This window comes from Hydra vulgaris, chromosome 13 (genome assembly GCF_038396675.1).
Source record: "Hydra vulgaris chromosome 13, alternate assembly HydraT2T_AEP".
NCBI classification, from domain to species: Eukaryota; Metazoa; Cnidaria; class Hydrozoa; order Anthoathecata; family Hydridae; genus Hydra; species Hydra vulgaris.
Window position 1 is genome coordinate 19649186 of NC_088932.1, and position 27828 is coordinate 19677013.

Sequence of the window (27828 nt, forward strand, 5' to 3'; positions counted from 1 at the left end):
TATATATATATATATATATATATATATATATATATATATATATATATATATATATATATATATATATATATATATATATATATATATATATATATATATATATATATATATATATATATATATATATATATATATATATACATATATATATACATATATATATACATATATATATTATATATATATGTATATAAATATATATATATATATATATATATATATATATATATATATATATATATATATATATATACGTATATATATTTTATATATATATATATATATACATATATATATATATATATATATATATATATATATATATATATATATATATATATATATATATATATATATATATATAAGTATATATATATATATATAAGTATATAAGTATATGTATATGTATATATATATATATATGTATATATATATGTGTATATATATGTATATATATACATATATAGGTATATATATATATATATATATATATATATAGGGGCGACAAAATAAATAGCACAGATTGATGTTTAATATGCAATGATTTATTTTGTAAAGATCTGAGTTTTTGAGATCTAAACTCTTTTAGCCTAATAAAATATTAGTTTTAGAAGATAACATTACTGAGTAAAAAAATAAATTAACTTAATTAAAAAAAAAATTGATCAGATAAATGATTTAGAGGTACAGAATAAGGAGGCAATTTGAATAGCACACTCTGTTTAAGAATTATCATTTTGTTCCCTTGCTATATAAATCATAGAAGTTCTTCGTATGAATAGTTAAGAAACTTTGAGGTAAATTAATATTTACCGCAAATTAAGTTTTCTTAACTATTTATACAAAGATAAGCCTTTTTGAGTCAATAACTTGTCAACGACGGTGCTTTGACAAGATCAATTTGTGGTATTTTTCAGATGTAATGGCATCCCAAGCAGCCTTTATTTTGATTCAAAATTGGTCAAAATTTGTTGCAGTTGATTGATTTATGTTTCTATCTATCTGGTGACTGTGCCGGCTGCTCCAAAACATCAATCCTGTTAGCGTTAAACCACATTTTAACACTTTTGGCGATGTGCTTGGGGTTTGTTGTCTTGTTGGAATTTCCAAACCAATGGAAGATTTTCCTCAGCATAAAGCAACATGACATTTTCTAGAATTTCTTTGTACATGTATTGATCCATTGTTCCTTTAATTCTATGCAACTGGCTCACGACACACAATAAAAAAGAGTCCCAAACAACCACCTTACCACTACTGTGTTTTACAACCTTTAGAGTAAACTGAGGACTGAGTTCTTGGTTTTGACAAACATTGTTTTCCATCGGATCCAAAGCATATAAACTTAGACTGGTCAGCCCAAAGCATATTTTTCCAAAAACGTAACTCCTTGTGTATATACTGTTTTGCAAACTTCAAACGACTGACAAGATTGTGTTTTGAGACCAATAGTTTTTTTTAGTCAACTCTTCCAAATTGCTTATTTTTGCATAAGCGACTTTTGACAGTGCTAACAGACAGATTGATTTTAAAATTTAGAGCGATTTGATCTTCAATTTTTAGTGCGTGAGCAAAAGGACTTAGCTTAGCGAAAATGGATGCCTCTCCTCTGGGAATTGTCTTTCGTTTGCGAGAATTGCATTTTTTGCTGCTTATTGAACCAGTATTGTTAAATAAGTTAATAGTATTGATAACTTTTTTACAAGAACAACCTAATCTTCTAGCTATTTCAGAGTTGTCTAATTCTTGATCTCAAAATGCCTGTACTTGTCCTCGAAAGACATCTGTTCCATGTTTACCTTGTCCCATAGTTGAAAGAATATGATTTTTGCAAAATGAATTACAAGTTTATCTTTAAAATACTGAGTATAATGATTTTTCTTTTGATATAATACAAAAACTTTTTTTTTTTTTTAAGAAAATGTAATTGTGTGCTACTTAAAATGACCTAAAAAATTTAAACGTAACTGCTAAAATGCTTACAACAAACAATTTTGGTAGTTATAAATGTCTAATAAGTATTTCTGTTTAAAAAAGTAAACATTGTTGATGCTATAAAAACTAACAGCAATTGCTATAAAAACATAAAACTTAATATCAAAAAGTTAAACCAACTGGTCATGAAAGTGTGCTATTTATGTTGTCGCCACTGAATATATATATATATATATATATATATATATATATATATATATATATATATATATATATATATATATAATATATATATATTATATATAAAATATAAATATATATATATGTATTTATGTATAATACAATTCGCAAGAATATATATACACACACATATATATATATATATATAAATATATATATATATATATATATATATATATATATATATATATATATATGTATGTATGTATTTGTATATATATACAGTGACGTATTACAGGATACTAATTTAAAAATAAGGCTTCTCATATGCCTGCAGAATTTTGTTCTGGTGCAGCAATATCACACGGACGCACAGTGGGCCAGAGTTTTTTTTCATGGCCAAAAGTCCCGAAAAAGTCAAATCTTCTAAACTTTTTTTAATTTTATTATTGAAATATAGGTGCTTTACTCTACTCAAAAATGTATCCATTTCATTACTAGAGAAGAAGGCAAGCTTGGTAGAACCATTCATAATGGCTTTAAAATTGTCAAATATTCGCAAATTTTTCGTTTTTTGGAGTTATAGAGTTGAGAGAGGGTTATAACCACTATTAAGTAGCCTCCTCATCTGTAGTGGCCTTCTTGGCCTTGAGGAGGTAAATAACAAAAAAAAAAAAAAAAAAAAATTATTCATAATATGAATTGTTGGTATTTTAAAGGTGCTTTTCTAAATTTTCTTATCTTCTTTTTTTTAAATGCCACTTGAAGATTGTTTGATTTTCTGATTTTTGCATTTACTAAACGGCAGCTATTGTTCAAAAATAAAACCAGCTGCGAATATGTATTCTTTATGATATTTTTTTTAGTTCAAAATTGACGACTTTTTTTGCTTTTATAAAAAGACCAGTTTAAAGTTAAGATATTTTTTTAAGGAATATAGTTTTAAAAAAAAAAAAAATTTATTTAACACATCGAACCTTTATTGTTTAAATAAACTTTTTTGTTATTATTTTAATGTTTTCAAAAAAGGAAAAAAAAAAGAAAATCATTTCACTATAAATACATAAAAATCAAATATTTAAGTATACGATTGCATCCAAATCATTATATTCTTCATCCGCATATATATCATCATTAGCATCATTTGTATTTTCCTTTTCAGTTACTTGAATAAGAAGATCAACTGCATCTCCTTCTAGGTTCATTTTTTTATGTTTACATTTTGATCTTGCTTAGTTTAGAGATGAAAGAACTGGGTCACTCGAAAGCATTAAATAATTGAATTGGTTCGTCATTGTAGCTTTTCAATAAAATTTATGAGTGTGTTAAGCGAATATTTTTATTATCTCTATTCCGAGCTTCAATTGCTTCTTCAGAGTACATTCCAATTAGTAGCATAAATCTAGATATTGCCAGACTGCTATGAATGAGTAGTTTATGTACTGAGGCTTGCATGTAAAACCATGAGTACTCTCAAACAAATATATTTGCTGTTTCCAAACAATATGTTTCATATTTGGCTATGTCAATTTTTTTATTCAAATTAATGACTGATAGTATAATGTATAGCCTGTAGATTAAATCTTTCTTGACTCCTGTTAATCGCAAAAACTCTGCATGCTGACGAAAAGCACAATGTGCAGTATTGTCATCATATGTTGTCCCAGATCTGCCTTGAAGAGGCACGTCAATAATAAGGCCAATTTTTGCAAACTCACGCTGAACAAGCTTTTTTTTTACAGCTGCTAGTTTTATATTTTCAGGTCCACGTATTTGCCACTCTTTAATATCAAGTCTATAACTTATATGTAGAATACACTCGAAACATTGAATCCATGCATGTAACGACGATAACCCAAGCTCTAAGCTTTGCGAATCCCTTGAATGGATCAGAGCTTTATCTAAGTTGTTCATTGATCTTGGAGTACATTTGCAAATATTACAAATTTGAGCCGATTTGTTGTCACAAATTGCATTAACTGCTTTTCCATCAATCATTGTAAGCTTAAGATCGAAGCTTACTTCAATTACAAGCTTCTTTTCAGCTTCTGGTTCCATTATTTCTACATCAATAATCATTGTACTCTCCTCAAGCAAATCGATTTGCTTGTCAAAGTATTTTTTTTCTTCTCTTAAAACTAAAGGGTTTTCAGCAATATATTGAACTCTTAGTGGGCGGCAGAATCGCATTGAAGATGGTACTTGATTTTCCCAAATTGTCATAACACCATACGATAACTTAAGTGGCACTAGGCAAGTAGAAAACAAACTTTGATCAGACATTAAATCATTACATTCATTGTTGTTTTTTTGAAAATTTTTGTTTATACTGCTTTTGGCTACTTGCACTGTCGAAGCCCCATTTGCAATACAAAGTCATTCCTATACAGGATTCAAGGGAATCAAGTTGAGATATTTTATTTTTAACAGTAGTTAGTTGCAGCATTCGATGAACTGTATGGTGTAACAATTCTTTCAGTGGAACTTTGCCTCTCATTCCATTTTCAGCTATATAAATACCATCAGGATAACACTTTTTTTTTCGTCGCAAATGTTGTTATAGGTAGGATATATATTTGCATTACACTTAATTGAGTTATTTCGAATAACTTGATATTGCGTCTTCGATAAATTCATAGCTGTCATTAATGCTAATCCCTCTAGTGGCGTATTTGGTACAATTTGCTTGTGTTTGTCCTGAATAAAACATTTTATTTCATTTGCCGAATCTGTATTTGATAAACATTCTTTTAATACGTACAGCAAACTATATCACTTTTTCTTTTTTAACACCATTTCTGCTGCTTATAAGATTTTATTATGGTCATGATTTACTAACAAAATGGATGCATGCCGACGCTTACTCCGGTAGGACATATTTCTGACATGGTCTCCCAAATGACTGTTCAAGAAACATTTAAATCTACGGTTTGTGATGATTGTTTGCCAGGTTGCTGAATAATTAAAGGCAAAATTTTATTATTAAGCCAAAATGACTCGCCACTTAAATATTTGCTCTTATTTCGGAAATATTTATTGCTAAGATTTGATCGGTATTTGCATACAAATTCGAAAAGAGCTTTTTCAAAATGAGTAAAATCATCATTTAAATTAATGGATACCTTTAAATCGTTTTTGAGCATACTATTCTACTGATCTACAATTTGTCTTGACGTAAGTTGTGATGAAATAGTGTCTTTAATTTTTTCAAATACTTCAAGTCGAGTTATTTTATTAAACATTTTTATAAGATAACTTGATTATTTATAAGGTAAGAGTTTTAATAATGCTTCCTCAAGAGAAAATTGAAATATCTATAATTTAGTGTAAATTTATGCAAATAATTTTATTACTTTCAGAACATAATTGCAATCAAATCGCTGCAATTATCAACTAACTAGTCTTCATATATAATATCATATAACCTTCAAATTTCCAAATTTCCAAATAAATTTTTTCACGTCACAATGCATTGTAAAATAAGAATTAAATTAGTCTAAAATCTTGAATTTTCAAAATCGATTTTAAGTTTAAATTATAGCTAGTCGCAGCTGATTTTATTTAATAGTATTAAACAACCTTTATACTTCCTAAATATCATTAATTCCAATTTCAAGAGAGCGGTATTTGGTTGCAATCGTATACTTAAATATTTGATTTTTATGTATTTGTAGTGAAATGATTTTCTTTTTTTTTTCCTTTTTTGAAAACATTAAAATAATAACAAAAAAGTTTATTTAAACAATAACGGTTCGATGTTTTAAATAAATTTTTTTTTTTTTTAAAAACTATATTCCTTAAATAAATATCTTAACTTTAAACTGGTCTTTTTATAAAATCAAAAAAAGTTGTCGATTTTGAACTAAAAAATATATCATAAAGAATACATAGTCGCAGCTGGGTGTTTTTTTTTTAACAATAACTGCCGTTTAGTAAATGCAAAAATCAGAAAATCAAGCAATCTTCGAGTGGAATTTCGGAAAAAGGAAGATGAGGAAATTTAGAAAAACACCTTAAAAACACCAACAATTTTAAGACTTATTATGAATAAATTAAATACAAATATATAACTAAAACATATACTTTTTATAAACACTAAGTTAATATGTTTATTTAAAATAAAAATAGTCCAAAGCTTTTTTAGTTGAAAAATGTTATGTAGATTTTGAGGATAAGTATTTTTGAAAAAAAAAATTTGCAAATATTTGACAATTTTAAAGCCATTATGAATGGTTCTACCAAGCTTGCCTTCATCTCTAGTAATTAAACGGATACATTTTTGAGTAGAGTAAAGCACCTATGTTTCAATAATAAAATTAAAAAAAAAGTTTAGAAGATTTGACTTTTTTGGGACTTTTAGCCACGGAAAAAAAATTCTGGCCCACTGTGGGACATTCTGAAAACCTTTATATTTTTATTTTTAATTAAAAGTCACACTCAATCGCCATGCTAAAACTATATCCATAATTAAGTACTGGAGTTTAAGATCAAATTTGGGGTCCTAACCGGTATACTGGTATGGGTCCCCAGTATACTGGTGTGTGTGTGCATATATATATATATATATATATATATATATATATATATATATATATATATATATATATATATATATATATATATATTGCATGTTTAGATAAACAGTCTGACATCATACAAAGCACGTGACCTTATATTTTTGACACATTTTTTCATTAAAAATTCTTTACCTGATTTTCTTTTTTTTTTATAATTTTGCTACCAAAATGAAATTTTTTTTTTATTTTTTTAATCCACACAATGCATTCTAAATAAAAATATATTGAAAAATCTTCTTCTCTTTTTATTTTTTTGTAAAAGCTTATGTAAAAGATAATTAAAGTTACTACTAAAATCTAAGAGTCTCTGTATTTTTAAAAGCCTTATATTTGTTGATAACATTTTCTTGTTCCTAAAAGCTCAAAGGTTTACTGATTAACTTGAATTGATTTTGAATTCTTCTGTGTAAATTAATACTGGAAATGATAGGATCTGAGGTATCAAAGGTTCTATGCAAAATATCTTAAAGATTTTTTTCTCTGCTGCTTTTGAAAGCGTTTCTCTTGTTTATAAACTTTATGCCTTGCTTTAGACCCTTCTTTAATAACCATTTCGAAATAACCAATTAATAGTACTATATTTTCTAGAATTGGCCTGCCGTGTACTAAAACTTTGTGTATAGTTGCTGGCATTGGATACCAAGGATTTTTAGACATGTTTTTCCGCCTCAAAACAATATTTATCAAATTTATCTAAATTAATTTGATAGTGGCAACAGTAAGTGACCAGGGTCCCGACTAAAAATGAGACTTTTTGCAAACCTGGCCCCAGCCCGGGCAAAATTATAAGATTTAACAGGAATTAATAGCCGGGACTAGAAAAAAATTTATAATACTTAATATATTTAAATTTTATGCTTACATTTACTATTTATTGAATACTGGCATACATTTGTATATTTTTAAACTCTAATTTACTTCCAACAATATTGCAAGCAACCACTATAAGGTTATGAGTTACTTTAAAATAGAGAACAAGTTAAAATACTAGGAAACATATAACTAAAGACTTAAGAAGTTGTAAGTTGTATAAAAAAGAAAACATGAAGATGGGTAAGAGTTATGAGGTTTCTTTGATGTTCAAGGAAAAAAAACTGGATTAATAAAAGTTTTTATGATACAGTAAAAAAATGCGACTTGTTGAATAAAAAGCCAAGTAAGAATGAGTTTTGGTTATTGCTATAGAGATGATAACTTGTTTGAGCATTGTAAATAAATGAGTTTTGTTTGCCTGACTTTAAATCCACAAAAATTGTGGATTTTTAGTCTAGAATTTAAATCCATAAGCCACTGCAACCCTTAGGCTATTATAGAAGAGAGATCAGATTTAAAATCGTCTGCATGTCCTAAGCAATTAAAAAGTGAAGATTTTTTGTCAAGACAAGAGTATAAATTTGAGTCGTTAGCAAATAGAGCCACTTTAGATTTCATGAAGATCGTTACTGCAGATAAGATACAATACAGGAGCAAAGATAGAACCTTGTGGTACCCTTAAAGTTACTTGAAATAAAGAAGAGGGTAGGCCTTCAAGAATAACTTTACTACTGCAGTTCAAAAGAAATAATTTAATAATTTCAAAACCTTTATATAAAGAAACTATTAACAGAGTGAAGACTAATCGTAAGATAGTTGAAGAGGTCAAAGTGTTTTGTAGAGTTTTGAAAAATTGGAAGCACTTATTTAGCACTTTATAAAAGTTTAGCAAAAATTAAAGAGAGTTCTAAAGAACACTTCTTAAGACTGATGGAAATCTTGTCTGGAGCACAAACTGTAGAAGTGTTTAATTGAGAAGTAACTTTAGCATTGGAAGCCATAGTGATTTCGATGTTTAACAATGGGTTAATCTATTTAACTGTCAAGAAGATTATGACTATTATATTCAAGAGTCAAATTAGAGAAGGATTTCTTTGCAAATAACTCTGCTCTATTCTGGGGAGAAGTAGAGAGATCAGACCCATGAATTAGAAATTAAATGTTAGACTTACTTTAGTTAATGACACAGTTGAAGCCTAACCAAAAGTCTCTAGAACCTAACATCTGAGATAAGATACAAGATTTAGTAAACAGAGCTTAACATCAAGCAGGACTTTTTTACATTGGCATCTTGCAATAATAAAAAGACATGTTCTTAAGAGAGATGTTCTTGTAAAAAAAAATGAAAAAAAAAAAGATTAATATTTAATGATTAATGTTTAACAAAGCAACTGCTTAAGATGGTGAAGTATGTGGAGTAAAATGAGGCTTGACTTAACCCTTTCGATACCACTCATGGACAAAGACATCTAATTCGAATCTGTTTAAAGTATTCAAATTTAAAATTTAAAGTTTTGTAAACAAAAAAACTGTTTTGAAATAAAAGTGATTTCAAATTTTGATGAGCTAAGCAACTATGGATGAGGTAACTGAGGAGTGCATGTATTAATATGCCATCTAACTTTTACCCAACCTGCACCCCTCTTTCCTACCTCTACCAATAGAAATTATATGTATTTTTTCATTTATATACTTGTTAAGGTCTTCCTTATTAACATATATTTAAATTTTAATCTTTGTAATTTTATATGCGAAACCTTATAATTATATGTAGTAAAGTTTAAAAATTATCAAAATTAAAAGCAATCAATATAAAGACATGCACTAATTTAAAAAAAATTAACTAACTTAAAAAACTTAAACAACATCAAAAGCCAACATCAAAATAAAAAAACATTGAGTATAAAGAAATGATATTAAAAGTTGTGATTCTAGAAAACAATTTTCTTGAAATTTGAATAGTAAAATAAATTTATGACCGAAAAAAATTACTGAAAAAATGCTGTTGGGACATTAAAGTCCCAGCTATAATTTATCAATTATCTGTAGTTCAAGTGATATATAGCTAAAAAAAAAACAACTTTAAAATAACTTAGATAGTCAAAAAATTATAAATAAATATAAACTCCTATAACTTTTTTTTGCTGTAAATTTTGATTACAAACCACAACGCTTCAACAATGTTTAAACACATCAAATACCAAAATCTAAAATGCTTTGAGATAAAAGAAAATAAGTTCGTTGGATATATCTATTTTTCCATTGGTTGTAAAAATAATAGACAAGATTGACTGCTAACCTTTTAATTGACCAATGTTTTAATGACCAACATTTGGTCATTAAAATTTAATGACCAAAGATTATCTGTCAGGACTCCTATGCCCGTCGGTATCAAAAGGGTTAAAATTGAAGAGAAGTAATAAAAGCTTTCAAACTTTTATTCCATAAGGTATAAAAACTTCCAAATGCACTTTGTGCATACATATTATGGATATAAACATTTATATTTGCCATTTATTTAGATGCTGGCATACAATATCCTTTCATAGTTAAATAAACTTTAGTATTTACATGGTTTAGTATTTGCCGAAAAAGAAGATGATCAGATGGATGTGTGGTGTGACTCTAGCAAGACAAGAAAAGGAGGCATAATCTTAGAAAGATTAGAAAAACATTGTATTGAACAACATTTGTTAAAAAGACTAAAGTAACTTATATATCATGTAAAGAGGTAGCAGCTTCAGTAAAAAATGGTAGTGGTAGAAGTAAAAAAAACTTGAAGAGAATGCCTTACATATTGTATGAATGAGCTTTAGTTAAGAAAAAAAATTCTCTAGATTGTTTATATTGGAGAAACAGCATAAAAGAGGAAGGCTAAAGCCTGATGATCATCATCATTGTCATCATTATCATGATGATAATGATGATGATCATCATCATCATCATAATCATGCTTTAGCCTTCTTCTTTTATGCTGTTGATAATGATGATGATGATGATGATGATGATGACGATGACGATGATGATGATGATGATGATGATGATGATGATGATGATGATGATGATGATGATGATGATGATGATGATGATGATGATGATGATGATGATGATGATGATGATGATGATGATGATGGTGATAATGATGATGATGATGTCTATTATGATCAGTCTAATCAAAACAGTCTTCTGAAGAGTTAACTACATTTAAAAATTCTCGTAAGCTTATCTTTAAAAACACATTAAGTACTATTTTTTATGAAAAACTTAAACTTATATATATTTGTTTAATTACTATTTAGAGGTTATTTTTACATTAAACAATATACTTAATTAAATTGAAAATAAGCATTATAGTATTAAATCATTTAAAAAACTCAAAAAATTACTTCATCAATATCAACAGCTTGAGTGGATCCTAAATTTGTGTAAATCCAAAATTCATTTCGCAGAAATTGAATTCGTTCTTCTTCCAAATTTTGAAAAACCTGCACAAAGTGAGTTTTATGTTGAGACATGAAACTTTGTAAAAGTGGAAAGTAACTTGTTAAATTGTGAAACAATTGATAAAAAAAAAATACCTGACATGCTTCTTCCATATCAGACGCCCATTTTTTATGACAATCTTCAAGAATCTTTACGCTGCTTTGATAAACTGAGTCTAATAAAATTTAATATTGTTACTCTTATATTTATTTATATTTTTATTTTTTATTATTATTACTCATTTATTATATTTATTAACAATTACTCTTTAATAAAGCTATATGAGCTGGTCAGAACCAAAATTGTGTGTGCTGGTGAGAGAACCGGAGTGGTTTTTTCTTTAATTTGGGATTTTTATGAGTTTATTAGACATAAATTGCTTATTAGACAAAATTTAGTGTTAATTAAGGGTTTATTGTTTATTTGACAAAATTTTGTCAAGTAACAACTTTTTTAACCAATTCAATATCATATTTCTTTTAAGCTTCTTTGGCAAAGTTTATTTGAAATTCAACACATTATTGTTTGTAGCAAGTAGATTTTTTTAAATGCCTGAATGTTATTCCTGAATGAAGTTGTTAGAATGTTAATGTGATTTAACATCTTTTATTGAAAAAATGTGGCTTTTGGATATTACATTTTATGGTACAAGTACCACCTTAAATTCTGTTGTCCTCTTTAGATGTCAAATTAGCAAAAACATTTACAATAGTACTTTTTCATATAATAATCAACTGTTAAACGATTTCCTACACCCATATCACATGCTTAAATTAGCCTGGAACTCTCTAAATTAACAGAAGTTTTCATCCATGGTGATAACACCTATATTAAATGGAGTTATATTAAGGCTTTGTTTGAGTTTGTACAGTTTAAAAGTTGGAAATTTCAAGTTTGAAGGTTTGACTTTGGCAAACAAATTATCAAGAAAACATATCAAATATCATTGCCACAAAATGAATGTGAAAATAGCTTTATAATATGTGAAAATAGATAGACTAGGATTATAGAACTAAGAAAGTCATCAATGAGTTCAAGAAAACTGACTAACAAATTAATATTTTGTAAGGGCTTATGAATCTATTATATAAAAGAATATAATATAATAATTTCTTTTTGAAGTCGTGAATGCAAATTTGCGGCTATAAAAATAGCTATTTGTTGTTGTTGTTTGTAAGTTGTTGTAATGTTGTTGTAATGTTGTTGCGTTGTTGTTTGTAAGCTAGCATAATACTTTTTGACAAACACAAACATTTATTTATATTGTTATTTCTGGTGTATATTATTTCTAAAAAGTTTAATGATATTTAATATGCTTTATAATAAACAGAAAGCAAATTATATATTGAAACATAATTATAACTGACTTACGCCAAATTATTTGATTTGATTTTATATTTTTATTATGTAGATTTTTAATGTATTCCAAGTATAAGAATATGAATATGAAAATCCTTTAAGAGTATGAGCTGAGAATATTTTTTTAAATATACTTAAGTTGATATTTTTAGATTGTTTCATGTTTAGATGTTTTCATTTACTTTTAAAAAAATTGGATTCTGGGAATTAATATGATCAACTAATTTTGTTAATTATGTAATGTGATTAATATTGTTGCATATAATAAGTTGCAATACTTCTAAACAATTGCTGCATATAATAAGTTACAATACTTCTAAATAATGTCAATGTTTGGTTAATAGAAATTTATTCATATAGAAGTGACACAAATTTATTTTAATGTTTTTAATTGGTTGAAACATTTTTTTAATTGATTTAAACACAAAAATTTTGCTCTAAATAAAATAATGAATAGATTTCAAAAGGTTTTTTGAAGATTTTTATACAATTTTATTACTTTAAGAAATAATAAGGTTAGATCAATTTCACTCTCACTAAAAGTTTTTATTTTCCAAAAAAACGTAGTTTTAAAGATTGTAGAGTTGCAAATTAGATCAAGTAAGCTGAATAAGTTATTAATTCAAACATTTAATTTATAGTTATTTTACGACATCAGATATTCTAAGCTATTGAAAACTCATTACTTTTTCTTTAAATATCTTGACTAGTTAAAACTCGTGTAACTGTTTTAATTAGTAATTTAATTAAAATTGTATTAATACTAATTACTAAATAATATAAATAGTTTACAAACTTTCCTTATTACTTTAAATAACTTTTAACAGAATTTCAAACAAGGAAAAGATCATAGTAGACATGAAAAGATCAAAGTAGACATTAAAGATTAGTTGCGATGCACTAACATACAAATTAATTACTAGTAATCCTATTTCTATGTGCTCAAAATAAATAAAGAAATAGTAAAAGAATAAATAAAAAATTAATTTTCACATAAAATTTAAGGACTGGCTTTATAAACTACGTGTAATAAATGATCCTGTCAAAAAAGAACTAAGACTTCAAAAATTCAAAACAAAATTGAAAGTGTAAATAATGCAACGAGTTGTTTAAATTATGCATGAGTGATTGATTTAAATATTTTTAGACTATATTTTTGATTTAAATACCATGTAAATTACTTGAACAATAGCTTTGAAATAACTTTTTTTTCTCCAATAAGCAAATGAAACAAATAAGAGAAATTAAATAAGTCAGTTTTCCAAATACTCCTGTAATTAAAACTATTATAAGTTATTAAATTAATAAAATGTGGATGTTTTGCAACAATTTATTGTTACTGCTGCTTATTTTTAACACTATGCTATGAGTTCAATGCATAAATCAATGATTTATGCTTGAACTCATAGCATTGATGATGTGATTTTTCAAAACGAAGAAATTTAACAAAAAATTTGAAATTTTTAAAAGCTTGGTAATGGTAGTTAAAAAGTAATAAAAAAAACTATGAATATATAAAAACTATATCAATATGAATATATAGCTATATATTATAGCTATATATTTTTCTTTATGTACTCACAAAACAATAGAAAGCAAATAGCAACTTTTAAAAATCAAAAATTTTGCGTAAAAGGAAGTAGTATATATATATGCATTACGATTAACAATTTTCTAAACACAATCACAGTTATTATAATAACTGTGATTGTGTTTGGAAATTATTAAATATTAGTAGAAGATTATTATCACTGGAATACATTCAGCGTAGTTTTTAGAATCAAAAATCAGAGATAAATCCATACATAGGTGTTAAACCCAAATAAATTTTAAAAAATTGAAAATATTTTAAAAAAAAGCTATTTACTAAAGAGAAGAAAAAATGATATTATAGAAACCTGTCAAAGCCACACGAGTGTGGAACCATGGATATTTAAAAAGAAATTTACTCAAGGGTCAAAAATTTTACAATAAATGAAAACTTCTCATAAAATATATAAAAGTTAAAACTTGCTTACCTGAGTTTTCAGCATATGTTTTTGACTTTGATAAACTTCTTTTCAGCTAAAACAATTTAAAATGTTACTAATGCGTGTTTCAATTAAACATTTAAAACATTTATTATTTTTCATTTTATTATACTTGAGAGGATATAATGGATTCTTGATCCAGACAGTCATTTATATTTTGGCAGATGCTTTTGCCTAATTTTGATTTTTTGAATTAATTTTTTTTCTGAATAAGTTCATAGCAGTTGATCAACCAACTCATACCATTAAGATTTAAAACTAATACCATAAAAAAATATTTTAAGGAATAAATATTGCTTACTAAACAAAACATATGCAATAAAAATCAATTGCAAAATTAAAAAAAATAAAATGACATGAGACATAAGAAAAGAAAGCACATTAATGCTGTTACATTAACATAATTTATGCAGCGGCAGGTACACAATAATTCTGTAGTTGTAGTTAACTAGATGTAATATAAAGTATATTATACATTAAATTATAATCAATATAATAAATTTTTTAATATTATATATTGAAACCAAATTTCATCATCATCATCATCATCATCATCATCATCATCATCATCATCATCATCATCATCATCATCATCATCATCATCATCATCATCATCATCATCATCATCATCATCATCATCATCATCATCATCATCATCATCATCATCAAGCTTTTCTCTTATATAAACATCTTGAGCATCTTCTTTCCTTAACTAAAGATTGTTCATACCATATGTAATGTAACTTTACAAGTTTTCTTACTTCTACCTCGTCTATCATTTTCTTCTGAAGTTGCTACCTCTCAACATGCTGATACCCAAATCACTTTATTCTTCTCTGAAAAACATTGTTCAATACAATGCTTTTTCTAATCTCTAAGATTATGGGTCCTTCTCTTGTTTTATTAGAGTCATACCACACATCCATTTAATAATCATTTTCTATTTCGGCAAATACTAGACCATATAAATACTAAGGTTTATATAAATATATAAAGATATTGTATGCAAGCATCTAAATAAATAACAAACATATATGTATATACCTATATATATATATATATATATATATATATATATATATATATATATATATATATATATATATATATATATATATTCATATTATGTATGAATAAATGTGCCTTTTACCTAACCTCCTGGATCCAAACAGGTATGCAAGCTTTTATTCCTCCTGATCCGTTTTCAGTCAAGTCTCATTTTACTCGTTTTTTACCTTCTTGTGCAGTTGCTATATTAAACCATAATTATTTTTCTTTTCTTTTTACAAAAACATCACTTTTGAGAACAAATGTCTTTTTATTATTGCAATGTAAAAAGGTCCTGGCTGATATTAAACTCCGTCATTTTCAGTTTATTTAATCTTGAATATTATCTCATATGTTAGGTTCTAGAGACTTTTGTAAAATCTTCAACAGTGTCATTAACTCAAGTAAGTCTAACATTCCATCTCTAATCTGTGGGTCTGATCTCTTTACTTCTCCCAAAAATAAGATTATTTGCAAAGAACTTTTCAATGGCCATACTCTTCCTGCCATTCTAGTTAATCAGATTAACCCATTGTTAGCCATCCAAATCACTTCGGCTTCCAATGCTAAAGTCAATTCTCAATTAAACTCTTCTAAGGCTTCTGGTTCGCACAACATATCCATTATAATCTTACAAAAGTGTTCTCCAGAATTTTCTTCATTTCTGGCTAAACTTATTAATAAGTGTTAAATAAGTGGTTCCAATTTTTTCAATTTTCGCAAACATTTTAAAATAGTAGCTGGCATAATTTTATATATTTAAAAATACTATATATGTTTAGAATTTTTCAGATTTTCTTTTTTTAACATAGAGGTAATTTTACTAATTTTTCATATACATTTACTGTTTTTTTATGTTATGGACTAATAAATTGGTATTAAATCTTTATAGATTATTATAAAAGAACTTATTTTTTAAAGAACAAAATTTCTTAATAGTTTTAAAAATCAGTTTTTACTGTACTTAACAAATTTTCTGTAAGCAATATAAACATCTGGTAAACATTTATCATATAGTTTTAGTATTAGACAATATAATACGTTAAAAGATTTCTTTTTTTTTTTTTTTTTTGGTAAATTTTGGTAAAAAGACTTTTTCTTATTTTTTTTAAGACATTTTTTTTTTTTAGTTTTGCATTTGTCAATGTGTTTTAGCTTACCTAATATTGAAACATGGTTTTAATTTAGTAAACTTTTTTGCTTTGAAACTTACTTTATTAATCATTAGTCAGCAGGAAAAAAATGAATTCTACCAAATTGGAGCCACAAATAACTTTTTCAGTGCTAACATTACAAAACAAGTTTTTAAGTTTTAATTGTGTTGGTGCAAATTTGTGCTACTATGTTGTTTTTGACATTATCAATAACTTCTGCACATTGCAATGATATTCAAACTTCCTGTGCCAGCCTGGGCTAATTTTGATATTCAAAATTCCTGTTCCAACCTGTGCCCATTTTGTAAAAATCACCTACAATGATACTCTAAATTTGATACAAGGCTGGTTTATAAAACAAGTTAATCTGTATTTACTTAACAAAATATCCTTGATGCCATAATAATATGAGAATAAGGATTTTTTTTTTTTTAAATGAAATTTTTCTTCTTTCAAAATTTCTTGGCAGTGAAACATTACCTGTCAAAGCAGATCGTTGTGCAGTTGCACCACTACCTGAGCACTACTATGATTCTATTGTGGAAAAATGTTTTTTTGTCAAACATTTTGTAAAGTTAGTGCTTATTCTATAAATCCTTGCTTCTCACATTGCCAACTCTATGATATGTGCTGGAGAACAAGATCATTTAATAGTTTTTTTTATTAAAATAGATGAACATTTGTTATAAGGTATGCTATTTAACAAATGTTATTTTTCCTTTTAAGTTTAATTTTTTTAATTTTAGTTTTATTTTTATAAAAATTGTAATTTTATTTGAGGTAAAAAAAGTTCAAGCTTTGTGAATTAAGAAATTTTCCTTTGTCTATTGCCTCAAACTTCATAAATTTATTTTAATAACTATGTTATAAATTTTTAGTTATTAACGCATAGCAATTTTTTGATACCAATTTTAAGTACTTAAAAACTGCTCAAAAACTAATTAAATAAAAAATATTTTTTTATTCACTTAGTTTTGTTTTTGCAATAATCTCACACTTTTGCCATATTGGTGTTGCAATCATCTCACACTTAGTTAAAATCAAAGTATATATCTAAAGACAAATTAGATCCAGTTTCTGATAAGGATTCTGAGGTTTTTTAATAAAGAGATATTTATTATTTTTGATTATATACTTAATTTAATTATAAATAGTTTCATATATTGCATATCACTTAGAGATTGTGTATTATATTTTATCAAAGGCAAGCTTTCATAAATATTAAATTCTTTAATCAGGATAGGTTGAAATAGTGCTGTTATAAATTGATGATTACTAAAAACCCCCTAGCAGCAGAGTTAAAGGTTCAAATTCTGACTCTGTCAACTCAGAATATGAGTACCACTTTAGTGTGAAAGGAAAAGCACTTTAGTGTGAAGAACTCGCCTTGATTAGCTTTACTAATTAATTAGGGAGGGGGAGGAAGGTTTATTAACTTTTAGATTCCTCTCCTCCTCCTGGAGCTTATTAGTACTCCCCTTTTTTATAACTTCAAAGAGATGTAAAATAGTTATGCAATTTTTTTGCTTTAAAAAACCATTTTGCACGCATTCACAAAAAATCTATTACAGCAAGTCTGATCTTTTCATTCTTTACTTTTATCTTTTTCCAAAAAAATTTTATTTACTGTTTCATGTATTTTTCTTGTTTGTCTGGAAAAATGTCTGGATTAGAAATACCATAAAACTTAAACAAAATATTGAAACTTTAATTTAAAATCAGAAACATCTAGCTAAATGATTCAAATAACAAAAAGAAAACAAAAAAAGTTAAATTATACCCTCTCTTCTTCCTTTTGTGTAAAAGAAGACTTTGAATCATACATTTCTTGACACTGGTCTGTTTCTTTACATCGCTGTTCATAAACTTTTTTAGCCTGTAAATATGATTTTCCACTTTAGTTATTAAATAAAATTATGAAATACAAAAAGAACTTAGTATTAACTGTTAAAGAAAATAATGTTTATGTTTAAAATATTCATTGAGTAATAATATTTAAATAAAGACATTAATAGAATAGTTAATAAAATTATAAACCCACTGGACTAAGATCCCTAAACAGTGTATTAACTAGCATCAGACTGTTTACCAGACCATTCCCAATGGTATATAATGAGCGACTTTCCCAATTTGAGGGGACCTTTTTTTTATGAACTAAAATCTTAGCGAAGACACCAAAACAATTCAAAAAAAAAAAAACAGCCATAAAGTTTATGTTCTAACTAATACCTCGCCTAGGGTGTGAGTAAAAATTAATCTGTAAGATTTATTAAAAGTAAAAACAAAAAATTGAAATCTTTTAGTTTTAATAAGCAATTTAATTGTGGTTCATTTTTTTAAACTTTTTATGATGCACCTAATGCTAATAGAGGTAAAAAAATTTCAGCCAAATCTTTACTTAATTGATATTTGAATTATGTACCATATTATATACCATAGATTATCCAGGTCATATTTTAAAAATCCAGTAGAATCTTTCGGCAAAATATCCAGAAAAATCTGGAACATATTTTCCCTTATTTTCTTCTTACTTTTGCTTTTAGCTGAGTTGTTTCAATTTTTTTTTCCAAACTTTTTATAATTTTTGTATGAGTAATTAGTGAAAAAGCTTAAAAAATAAATATATTACAAAAATATACACCTAAACTTGAATGTATGGGAAATGTTTTGGATATCCGGAAAAACTAAAAGTTGAGAAAAATATCCGGAATTCCGGAAAAAGATAATCCTGTATATACATTAGTATTTAATCTGGTACATTTTTTTAACTTTTTTGTTGTTTTGTATTTTATTTACCTATTAAAATTTTAACCTTAAGCCTTACTTATAGCTCGTTAACATTTGTTTAGATTTAATTTTTTTTTTCTTTTTTTATATGAGAAGTTCTCTTAAATAAAAAAACCTGTAAAACCAGGTGGTTTCTTTGGTTTACTGTATTACCCTTGGTAAATCTATAATATAAAAGGAAAAAAAATTTGTTGAAAATTTTATTTTAAGAATAGTTTGCCACATTTACAATGAAACTGATAAGGTCAGGATGAAGTGCACTTTAATCAGCTGTCACATAGTTAAAAATCTTTTTCAAATCTATTTTTGTCTCCAAGACCACCTGCTGTTTAGGTCCAGGTTGCACAAATTTATGATGTAATAGTTTGATCTATTTGACTTATGCTAAGTAGATCTTGAAATGGTAAGAAAACCAAGTGTAGATTAGACAAGATAGGATAAGAAAACCTTGACCAGACTGGTTAAAAAATAAATAATGAAAATATTTTTTCCATTACTTAGAATAAGATAAATTTTTTGTCATAATTTAAAAAGTGTTCATATAATTTTAAAAATATATAATCGATGCACATTAAATACAAAGAAACTATATAACAAAATAAAGTGGTACTTGAATAAAAATTAAAAAAAAAAAACCTTATTTAAATTTTCATATGCAACTTTTTTTTCTTTCTGAGATTTTTTCATTTTATCATCAACCTAGTAATTAAGTTCATGTTATAAATTTTTTACAATTATTAAAAAAAAAACTTTAATATTATATTAAAAAAAATAATGATTGGATATCCCATATAATATAAATATTTACCTTGAGCCGTTCATTTTTATACTTTTCACGAAACTTAGAAGTTCTATCCACTAAATCATTCAATTTTTTTGCTAGTTCACAATGAATATTTCCAACATATTCTGTCCCTAAGTCGCAACTATATATTTTAATAAAATTCATCTTTTAGAAATAAAAAAAGTAATGGGGTATTAAAAGACTAATGGGTGTTGCACTTATATAATGGGTGGTGTTATAGAGTGCACTTATATAATGGGTGGTGTTATAGGGTGCACTTAGATAATAATAACTGTAAATAAGATAACTAGACAATTTAATAAATAATAAAACAACATAAACAATGTAAAACTCAAATTTATAATTATATATATATATATATATATATATATATATATATATATATATATATATAATATATATATATATATATATATATATATATATATATATATATATATATATGTATATATATATATATATATATATATGTAAATTATGTTAGTGTATTTTACAAATAGAGTGCTCAATATTCTTAAAGAACAGAGCAATAATTAATTAGTAAAAAACACTTATTTAACTTTTATCTTCGACTTGAAGTTTCACCATTGCTGGATCATCAGGAAGAGTAACTCTTCCTGATGATCCAGCAATGGTGAAACTTCAAGTCGAAGATAAAAGTTAGATAAGTGTTTTTTACTAATTAATTATATATATATAATATATATATATATATATATATATATATATATATATATATATATATATATATATATATAATCACAAAAAATTTATTCTTATAAAAAATCTTGATAAGTGGTATGTCTTTATCTCTCGTAAGTGCTGTGAAATGAGTTCAGCATTTATAACTTTTGAAAACCAGAAGAAAGATTTTGCCAATAACACAGTGTTGATTGATAAATCAACATCTGTGTTATTGGCAATTACGATCATGGGTTAATAACATTGATAATCCAAACTTTGATGTCATTATGAGAAGTTTAGACAAGGCCTAGTTGTGTAAGCTTGTTGGTCTTTATATCCTACATACTATAACCAGAATATATGGATTGCAATCAAATGAATTATATAGAGACGATGGCTTGTTCTGTTTTTATAAAGTTAGTGAACCAGAACTTGAAAAAAAATTAAGAAAAACCTTCTTAACCTTTTTTAAGGATAAACTCAATCTAGAATTAATGGTAAAAACAAACTTGAATATTGTAAATTTTTTGTTACATTTAAATTATTGGGTAGATGCTTCTGACCATTTGGAAAACTAGGTGACACATCTCTGTACAATAAGGTCAATTCTGACCACCCTCTTAAAGCCATACCAACTATGTTATCCAAATATATTGGCAATATCTCATCCAATAAAGATGTTTTTTACAAACGCTAAACTTTTTTGGAATAATGTCTTGATGACGAATGGGTTTAAAGTAACAATCTTTTTTAAAGAAAATCCTATTATAATAAAATCAAGTAACATTTTATGGTTTAAATGTAATGTAAAAAGAAATGTTACAAAAATTTTAAAAAATCACATAAATTTTACTAAATCTTCAACAAAAATAACTTAAAAGTGAGCTACAAATGTTTTCCTAACATTAAAAAGATTTCACTTATATCACTGCCCACAATGAAATTTTTTATTGAAAATCTTGTATTAACACCCCAACCAACCAATCATGCAACTGCCAACAAAAAAATATAGTTTACATCCATAATGTAAAAACCTCTCCATAAGACAGTGGATACATTATATTGGACTTGAAGAATATACTTTTAAAGACACAAACATTACAAACACAAAAACTCACTTCAATATGAGAATAAAGCTAAACTCAACAGAGCTTCCCAAATTTATGTGGGAAATTAAAAACAGGGATATTTATTATTATAAGGAAAATTAATGATATAGTGCAACTGTTTAAATTTGGAGCAAAACTATGTATTAATTATATATATATATTCCTTGCTTTACCAAAAAAGTAAAACATAATAGCATCAAAAAAAAAGTTATTGAACAAAAAAAATGAGCTGGTATCAAAATTGTTGCAATAAAAATAAATTTTTCATAAACAATTTCAATGTCATCATAGTATTTTTGTAACTAAATTTTTTTTGTTAAGATTTTATTGTAACACTTGATGATCCGAAGCTCAAAGTCATGTTTCTTTAATTAACTGTTGCTATTATTTAATTTTACTTTGTTTTTAAAAAAATACTATATGCTGCTGTTGTTTGCAAAATGTTTAGAGAAAAGCTCAAGTCATTAGACTAATTTTAAAAACAGAAGAAATACTGAAGCTGTTTGTTTATCTGAGGTATTCTCCGGGTGAGTGCAACTATCTGAATGTTGCATGTACCGAATGTTAGAGAAATTGCTACCAATAAAGGGCTGAAAAACCTGCTTGAGGTTGATTGGGAGAAAAGATTGCTAAAGTATGTAAATAATTAACAGTATACAAAAATCACTTTTTTTTAAAACATATACATAGCTTTATCTTCAACATTACCAAAGATGCTCCAAATATATCAAACTTAAATTTTAAATTATGTAATAAATGCTTTTTAACTATTGCACAAGGACATTTACACAACTGCTCTTCTTTAACAGCAGTAGGAAACCTTCTTTAACAGCAGTAGGGAACCTAATTTGAATAACATCAAGTCTGTAAAGTTTACAAGCAGAGCAAGCTATGTCTGGAATAAAAATTAAAAAAATAGAGACTGAAAAAAATGCTAATGGGGAACCATTTATCTTTCCTTATAATAAAAACCAGGAGACTAAACAAATGGTTAGCAATGAAACATTCAAATGTTGAATATGATACAATTTCTGAATTTCTCTGGAAGAGTGCAGCCATTAGATTCATGAGTTAAATTAGAGAAAAAGTTTGTTGCAAATATGAACTATTTCTAAATAAGGTTGAACACCTTAGCCTTTTTTATAATATTTCAATAATTAAAGTAGGAAGTGAAAAACAAATAAAAAGTAATAAAAAAACTTCTTAAATGAATTTGGAGTCATACAATCTTCTTTTTTTTTCTATTTGTGACTCTCTCTGAAACTTGTTTAGATTAAATAAACTAAAATTAAACTTAACAAATAAAACAATAATATATATATATATATATATATATATATATATATATATATATATATATATATATATATATATATATATATATATATATATATATATATATATATATATATATATATATATATATATATATTAATTTATGGGACAAGCAAAAACAAGTCAAACAAAGAGAAAAAAATATATAGAAAAAATTATCTGTTTTTCCTTCTAACATTAAATAGAACTATACATTTTATTATTAAGAAGAATATTAAGAAAGACATATTCTATTATTAGGAAGAATTGTACATTCTATTAAGAAGAATCACACATTCTATTATTAAGAAGAATCACACATTCTATGATTAAGAAGAACCGCATATTCTATTAAGAAGAATTATACATTTTAATATTTCCCACAACCTTAAAAATAAGGTATGCTATTGATATCTGAAACACTTTTACTCGTCTTAGAATATTATTAAAAATTTTATTAAAAATTTTATTAAAAATTTTATTAAAAATTTTATTAAAAATTAGAAACTATTCTACCTTTTCTAATGCTATCCCATGATGCTTTTAATGAACTAAATAAATTGAATCATAATATTAAACATAAATTATTTAAATATCAAATATTAAAATAAGAAAGAAATTAAACATATCAGCAAAAAAAAGATTGCATTACGCATTTAAAATTAATTTATATATTAATATAATAACCTTGATAATTTATTTTAATCATTTTATAACATTGATTTTATTACATATTACACTATAAATTTTTTAACAATAAGTACCCTGATTCATCTATGTTTGCACCAGACTGAGAGAGTTTTATTAAATTCTTTCCATAATCATCTTCAAGTTTAGATCTAAAGAAAAATAAATAAAGATTGTAATAGTGTGATGGTCCAATTGTATAACAATAAATACAATACAATGATTGTTAAAAAGAAAGAAAACTAACAGAATATCTAAATTAGCTAATGCTCTGACATACGCATTCACACACACACACACACACACACACACACACACACACACACACACACACACACACACACACACACACACACACACACACACACACACACACACACACACACACACACACACACACACACACACACACACACACACACACACACACACACACACACACACACACACACACATATATATATCAAGGTGCATCCAACTCCCCATACTTTCAAAAACTGCCCCTATTCTTAAAACTTTCAATTGGTTCTCACAAGACACTGTTAAACTTTTTCAAAATTGAATGAGATTTAGGGAGCCACTTTAAATCTGAAACTTGCAACAAGACCCTAAACAGAAGAAATAAAAATTTTTTGAATGTATGTCATGTTAGGTTTCAAAAGAAGCGAAACTTTATAAAAATTTCAAAAATAATTATCATTTTTTGTTATGAATACCTTAAAAAAAAATTTCGATAAAAACCATGAAAAAATGGGTATTTTTAATTTTTTTGTTAAAAAGTAATGATTTTTATGCAATAAAATTTAGAATAATAATTCTTGTGTAAAATCTTTATTACTTTTGAAATTTTTATAAAATTTTGCTATTGAAACCCAATGTGACATACATTTTAAAAGTGTCTTGTGAGAACCAATAGAAAGTTTTAAGAATAGGGACAGATCAATTTTTGAATGATGGGGCGTTGGACGCACCCTAATATATATATATATATATATATATATATATATATATATATATATATATATACATATATATATGTAAATTTGTAAAAAAACACTAATTAAATTTTTTTCATTTCACACTGTGTTTCATCTAAAGACTCATCAAAAATATCTAAATATTCAAAATATTTTAAATATAAACTATTTCTAAATATTCTAAATATTTTAAATAAAATATTTTTAATTTTTGATGAGTCTTTATAGATAAAATACAGTGTTAAATAAACCAGCCAGCTCTGTTTTCTTAGTTCTACCCGCCCCTCCTTTTTAGTCTACTAGGCTATTGGAGAACAGTTAACAATTATTATTATTATTAATTTCTATGCAATTATTAATAACAATTAACAATTGTTTACATATATTTGACCAATAACATAGTAGACCAAAAGGGAGGGGACAGGTATAAAAACAATAAAAATTTGGTTATTGACAGGATTCGAATCACGGACATTCTGTGTATGAAGTAAACACTTTATCTAAATAGATATAATTATATAATATAAAAAGTTATACATAAAAGTAAACACATTTATTTGTTTAGTTATTTATTAAAATGATACTTATACAGGATATACACTTTCAGTTATAAAAACTGTTATCAACATGTGTCGTGTTTAAAGACTAAAACTTAAAACAGAAATCATAATTATTCGAAATTAAAAAAAAGTATAAAAAGTATTAAAGTAAAGTGTACATCTGCTGCTTTAAAAAAAAGTGGTTGTTTAGTTTGCTTTTTAAATAATGATAGTTCTGCCATATTTCTAATGTCCGAAGGTAACTCGTTAAATGTCCGAAGGTAACTTGTTAAATGTCCGAAGGTAACTTGTTAAATGTCTGAAAGTAACTCGTTAAAAGGTTTTGCTCCTGCAAAGTAAAAAGAGTGTTTTAGTCATTTCGAGTTTTATTTTCGGAAGTCTTAACAATATTCCTTGTCTGTTACATTTTTTATGTTTAATGCTTTCAAAGTGATTAGTAAAACTTTCATAAAGTTGATTATTTAAACACTTTTTTACAAATAAGCATGAGTCTCTTGATAATTTTCTCAATATCCTTAAGATTGTGATAGCCACCAATTATATCTTTTGCTCTTCTGTCAAACGAACTTAGGTTGGCTTTGTGTGTTGCTGTAAAATTAAGATTGATGTTGGAATTGTAGGTTAATATTAGAACAATCATTTGTTGATAAATCTGGAGTGCTGCCTTTGCAGGAAGAAAGACCTTAATTTACTCAGTAATTTTAAACTACATGCATCACATAGACATATTTGTATAAGGACAATATATACTTGTTACACTAAAATTATACAAATATATGTTACAAACAGATACCAATTTATATTTTCACTATCCTATTTAAAAAAAATATTTAAGAAAGTCATTCTTTTTAGTGTTGATTTAAAACTGTTTTTTTTTTAATTTTTTTTTTGAATTTTTTAAATTAATAATATTTTAAAATTTTTTTCTATTTAAATTTATTTAAATTTCCTATTTCATTAGTTTTGCTTTCTTTGTTTTTGAAACTTAGTTTATCCACAAAGCTTAACATAAAAAAACTTCCAAACGGCCATGGCTAAGTTGTATAAAATTAAATACTCATGTGTGGATATGAGACATTTCCTGGGAAGGCTTGGAACGTGGTAGAGAATGTAATGGTAAACTACATTCTCTACAATAAAACTGCTATTTAATTTTAAATTTAAGACGCTTTATTATATTTAATTTTAGAAGTGCGGTAAAAAGTCTTATATCGTACTCTTTTCTTAAGTTTTAGATAAAAGTTATAATTTTCTTTGTTGTTAACGTCATGGATGGAGATAGAGCTTTAGTGGTAATGTATAACTATTTATATTATTATAAACAAAATTTATTTATATATAACAAATATTACTTGAAATTTTAAAACAAATAATGCAATAATATTAAAATTTGATACCTGTTTCTAAGAAAATCAGTAAAGCTGTCACAAAATTTCTTTCCTTCTTTTAAGCGTAGCAACAATGTATCATATCCTAAAGTGCCATTAAAATCCAGATCCTAGATAACAATTAACAAATAAATAACAACTAATTTATGCTACATGAAAAAATGACCAAATTAATATAGAAAAAAAAAAAGTTAAATTAAAAACTTTGAAACAAGTGCCATGAGAGATAAAAAATTTGACCTTGTGAATTAAGATTTGGGAAGGAATCATAAATGCATGTGAATCATAAATGCATTCTTATTTTTTTCCTCTTCTATAGTTACTATCCTTACAAAATGTATTAAAAAAATTTAATAAAATTTCAAAAAATTATAAAAATTTAAGATAAAATTGACAGGCCTAATTATATAATAAAAAGTTATTATATAACTATAGTAACTATAGTTACATAAATAAATAAAAAACTAAAATAATAGCTGCAAAAATATTTAATTTTGACGAAATCTTTTTATCAAAACATATCAAAAAAAATTGTTCACTAACATTTGAGTTACATAACATTAAAACATTTTTAAACAAATATTGTTTGTAAAAGCCATTTCAAATAATCTTTTGCTATCTTGTATGAAGCAAATTCTGATTCTTAAAACTTTTTAGACTAGATTACATTTTTATTCAATAAGAACAAGAAAAAAAATCTTTGCAATTAAAGAAAATACCATGGTTAATAATATTTAACCATGTTTTGGTATTTTCTTTAATTGCAAAGTTTTTTTTTCTTGTTCTTATTAAATAAAAATGTAATCTAGTCTAAAAAGTTTTAAGAATCAGAATTTTCTTCATACAGGTAAAATACAAACCTCAAATGTGAGGTTTGTATTTTACCTTTTCTCGGTTCAGGGTGTTAGCCAGCCTAATAGCACCATGTATAACACTAAA

At 25.7% G+C, this 27828-nt stretch overlaps 1 protein-coding gene across 1 annotated transcript in view; it reads right to left on the reverse strand.

The window, feature by feature from the left end:
* LOC100213763 (proline-serine-threonine phosphatase-interacting protein 2) overlaps positions 1–27828 on the reverse strand; it is a 67447-nt gene that overhangs the window by 14794 nt on the left and 24825 nt on the right. The window contains exons 3-11 of the mRNA XM_065816903.1: positions 26899–26999; positions 24042–24116; positions 23794–23828; positions 20174–20280; positions 20002–20064; positions 18359–18454; positions 14366–14411; positions 11084–11163; positions 10892–10990 (exon numbers count right to left, since the gene is read on the reverse strand). Coding sequence (XP_065672975.1) covers positions 10892–10990; positions 11084–11163; positions 14366–14411; positions 18359–18454; positions 20002–20064; positions 20174–20280; positions 23794–23828; positions 24042–24116; positions 26899–26999 — 702 coding nt within the window. The remainder of the gene's footprint in view (positions 1–10891; positions 10991–11083; positions 11164–14365; positions 14412–18358; positions 18455–20001; positions 20065–20173; positions 20281–23793; positions 23829–24041; positions 24117–26898; positions 27000–27828) is intronic.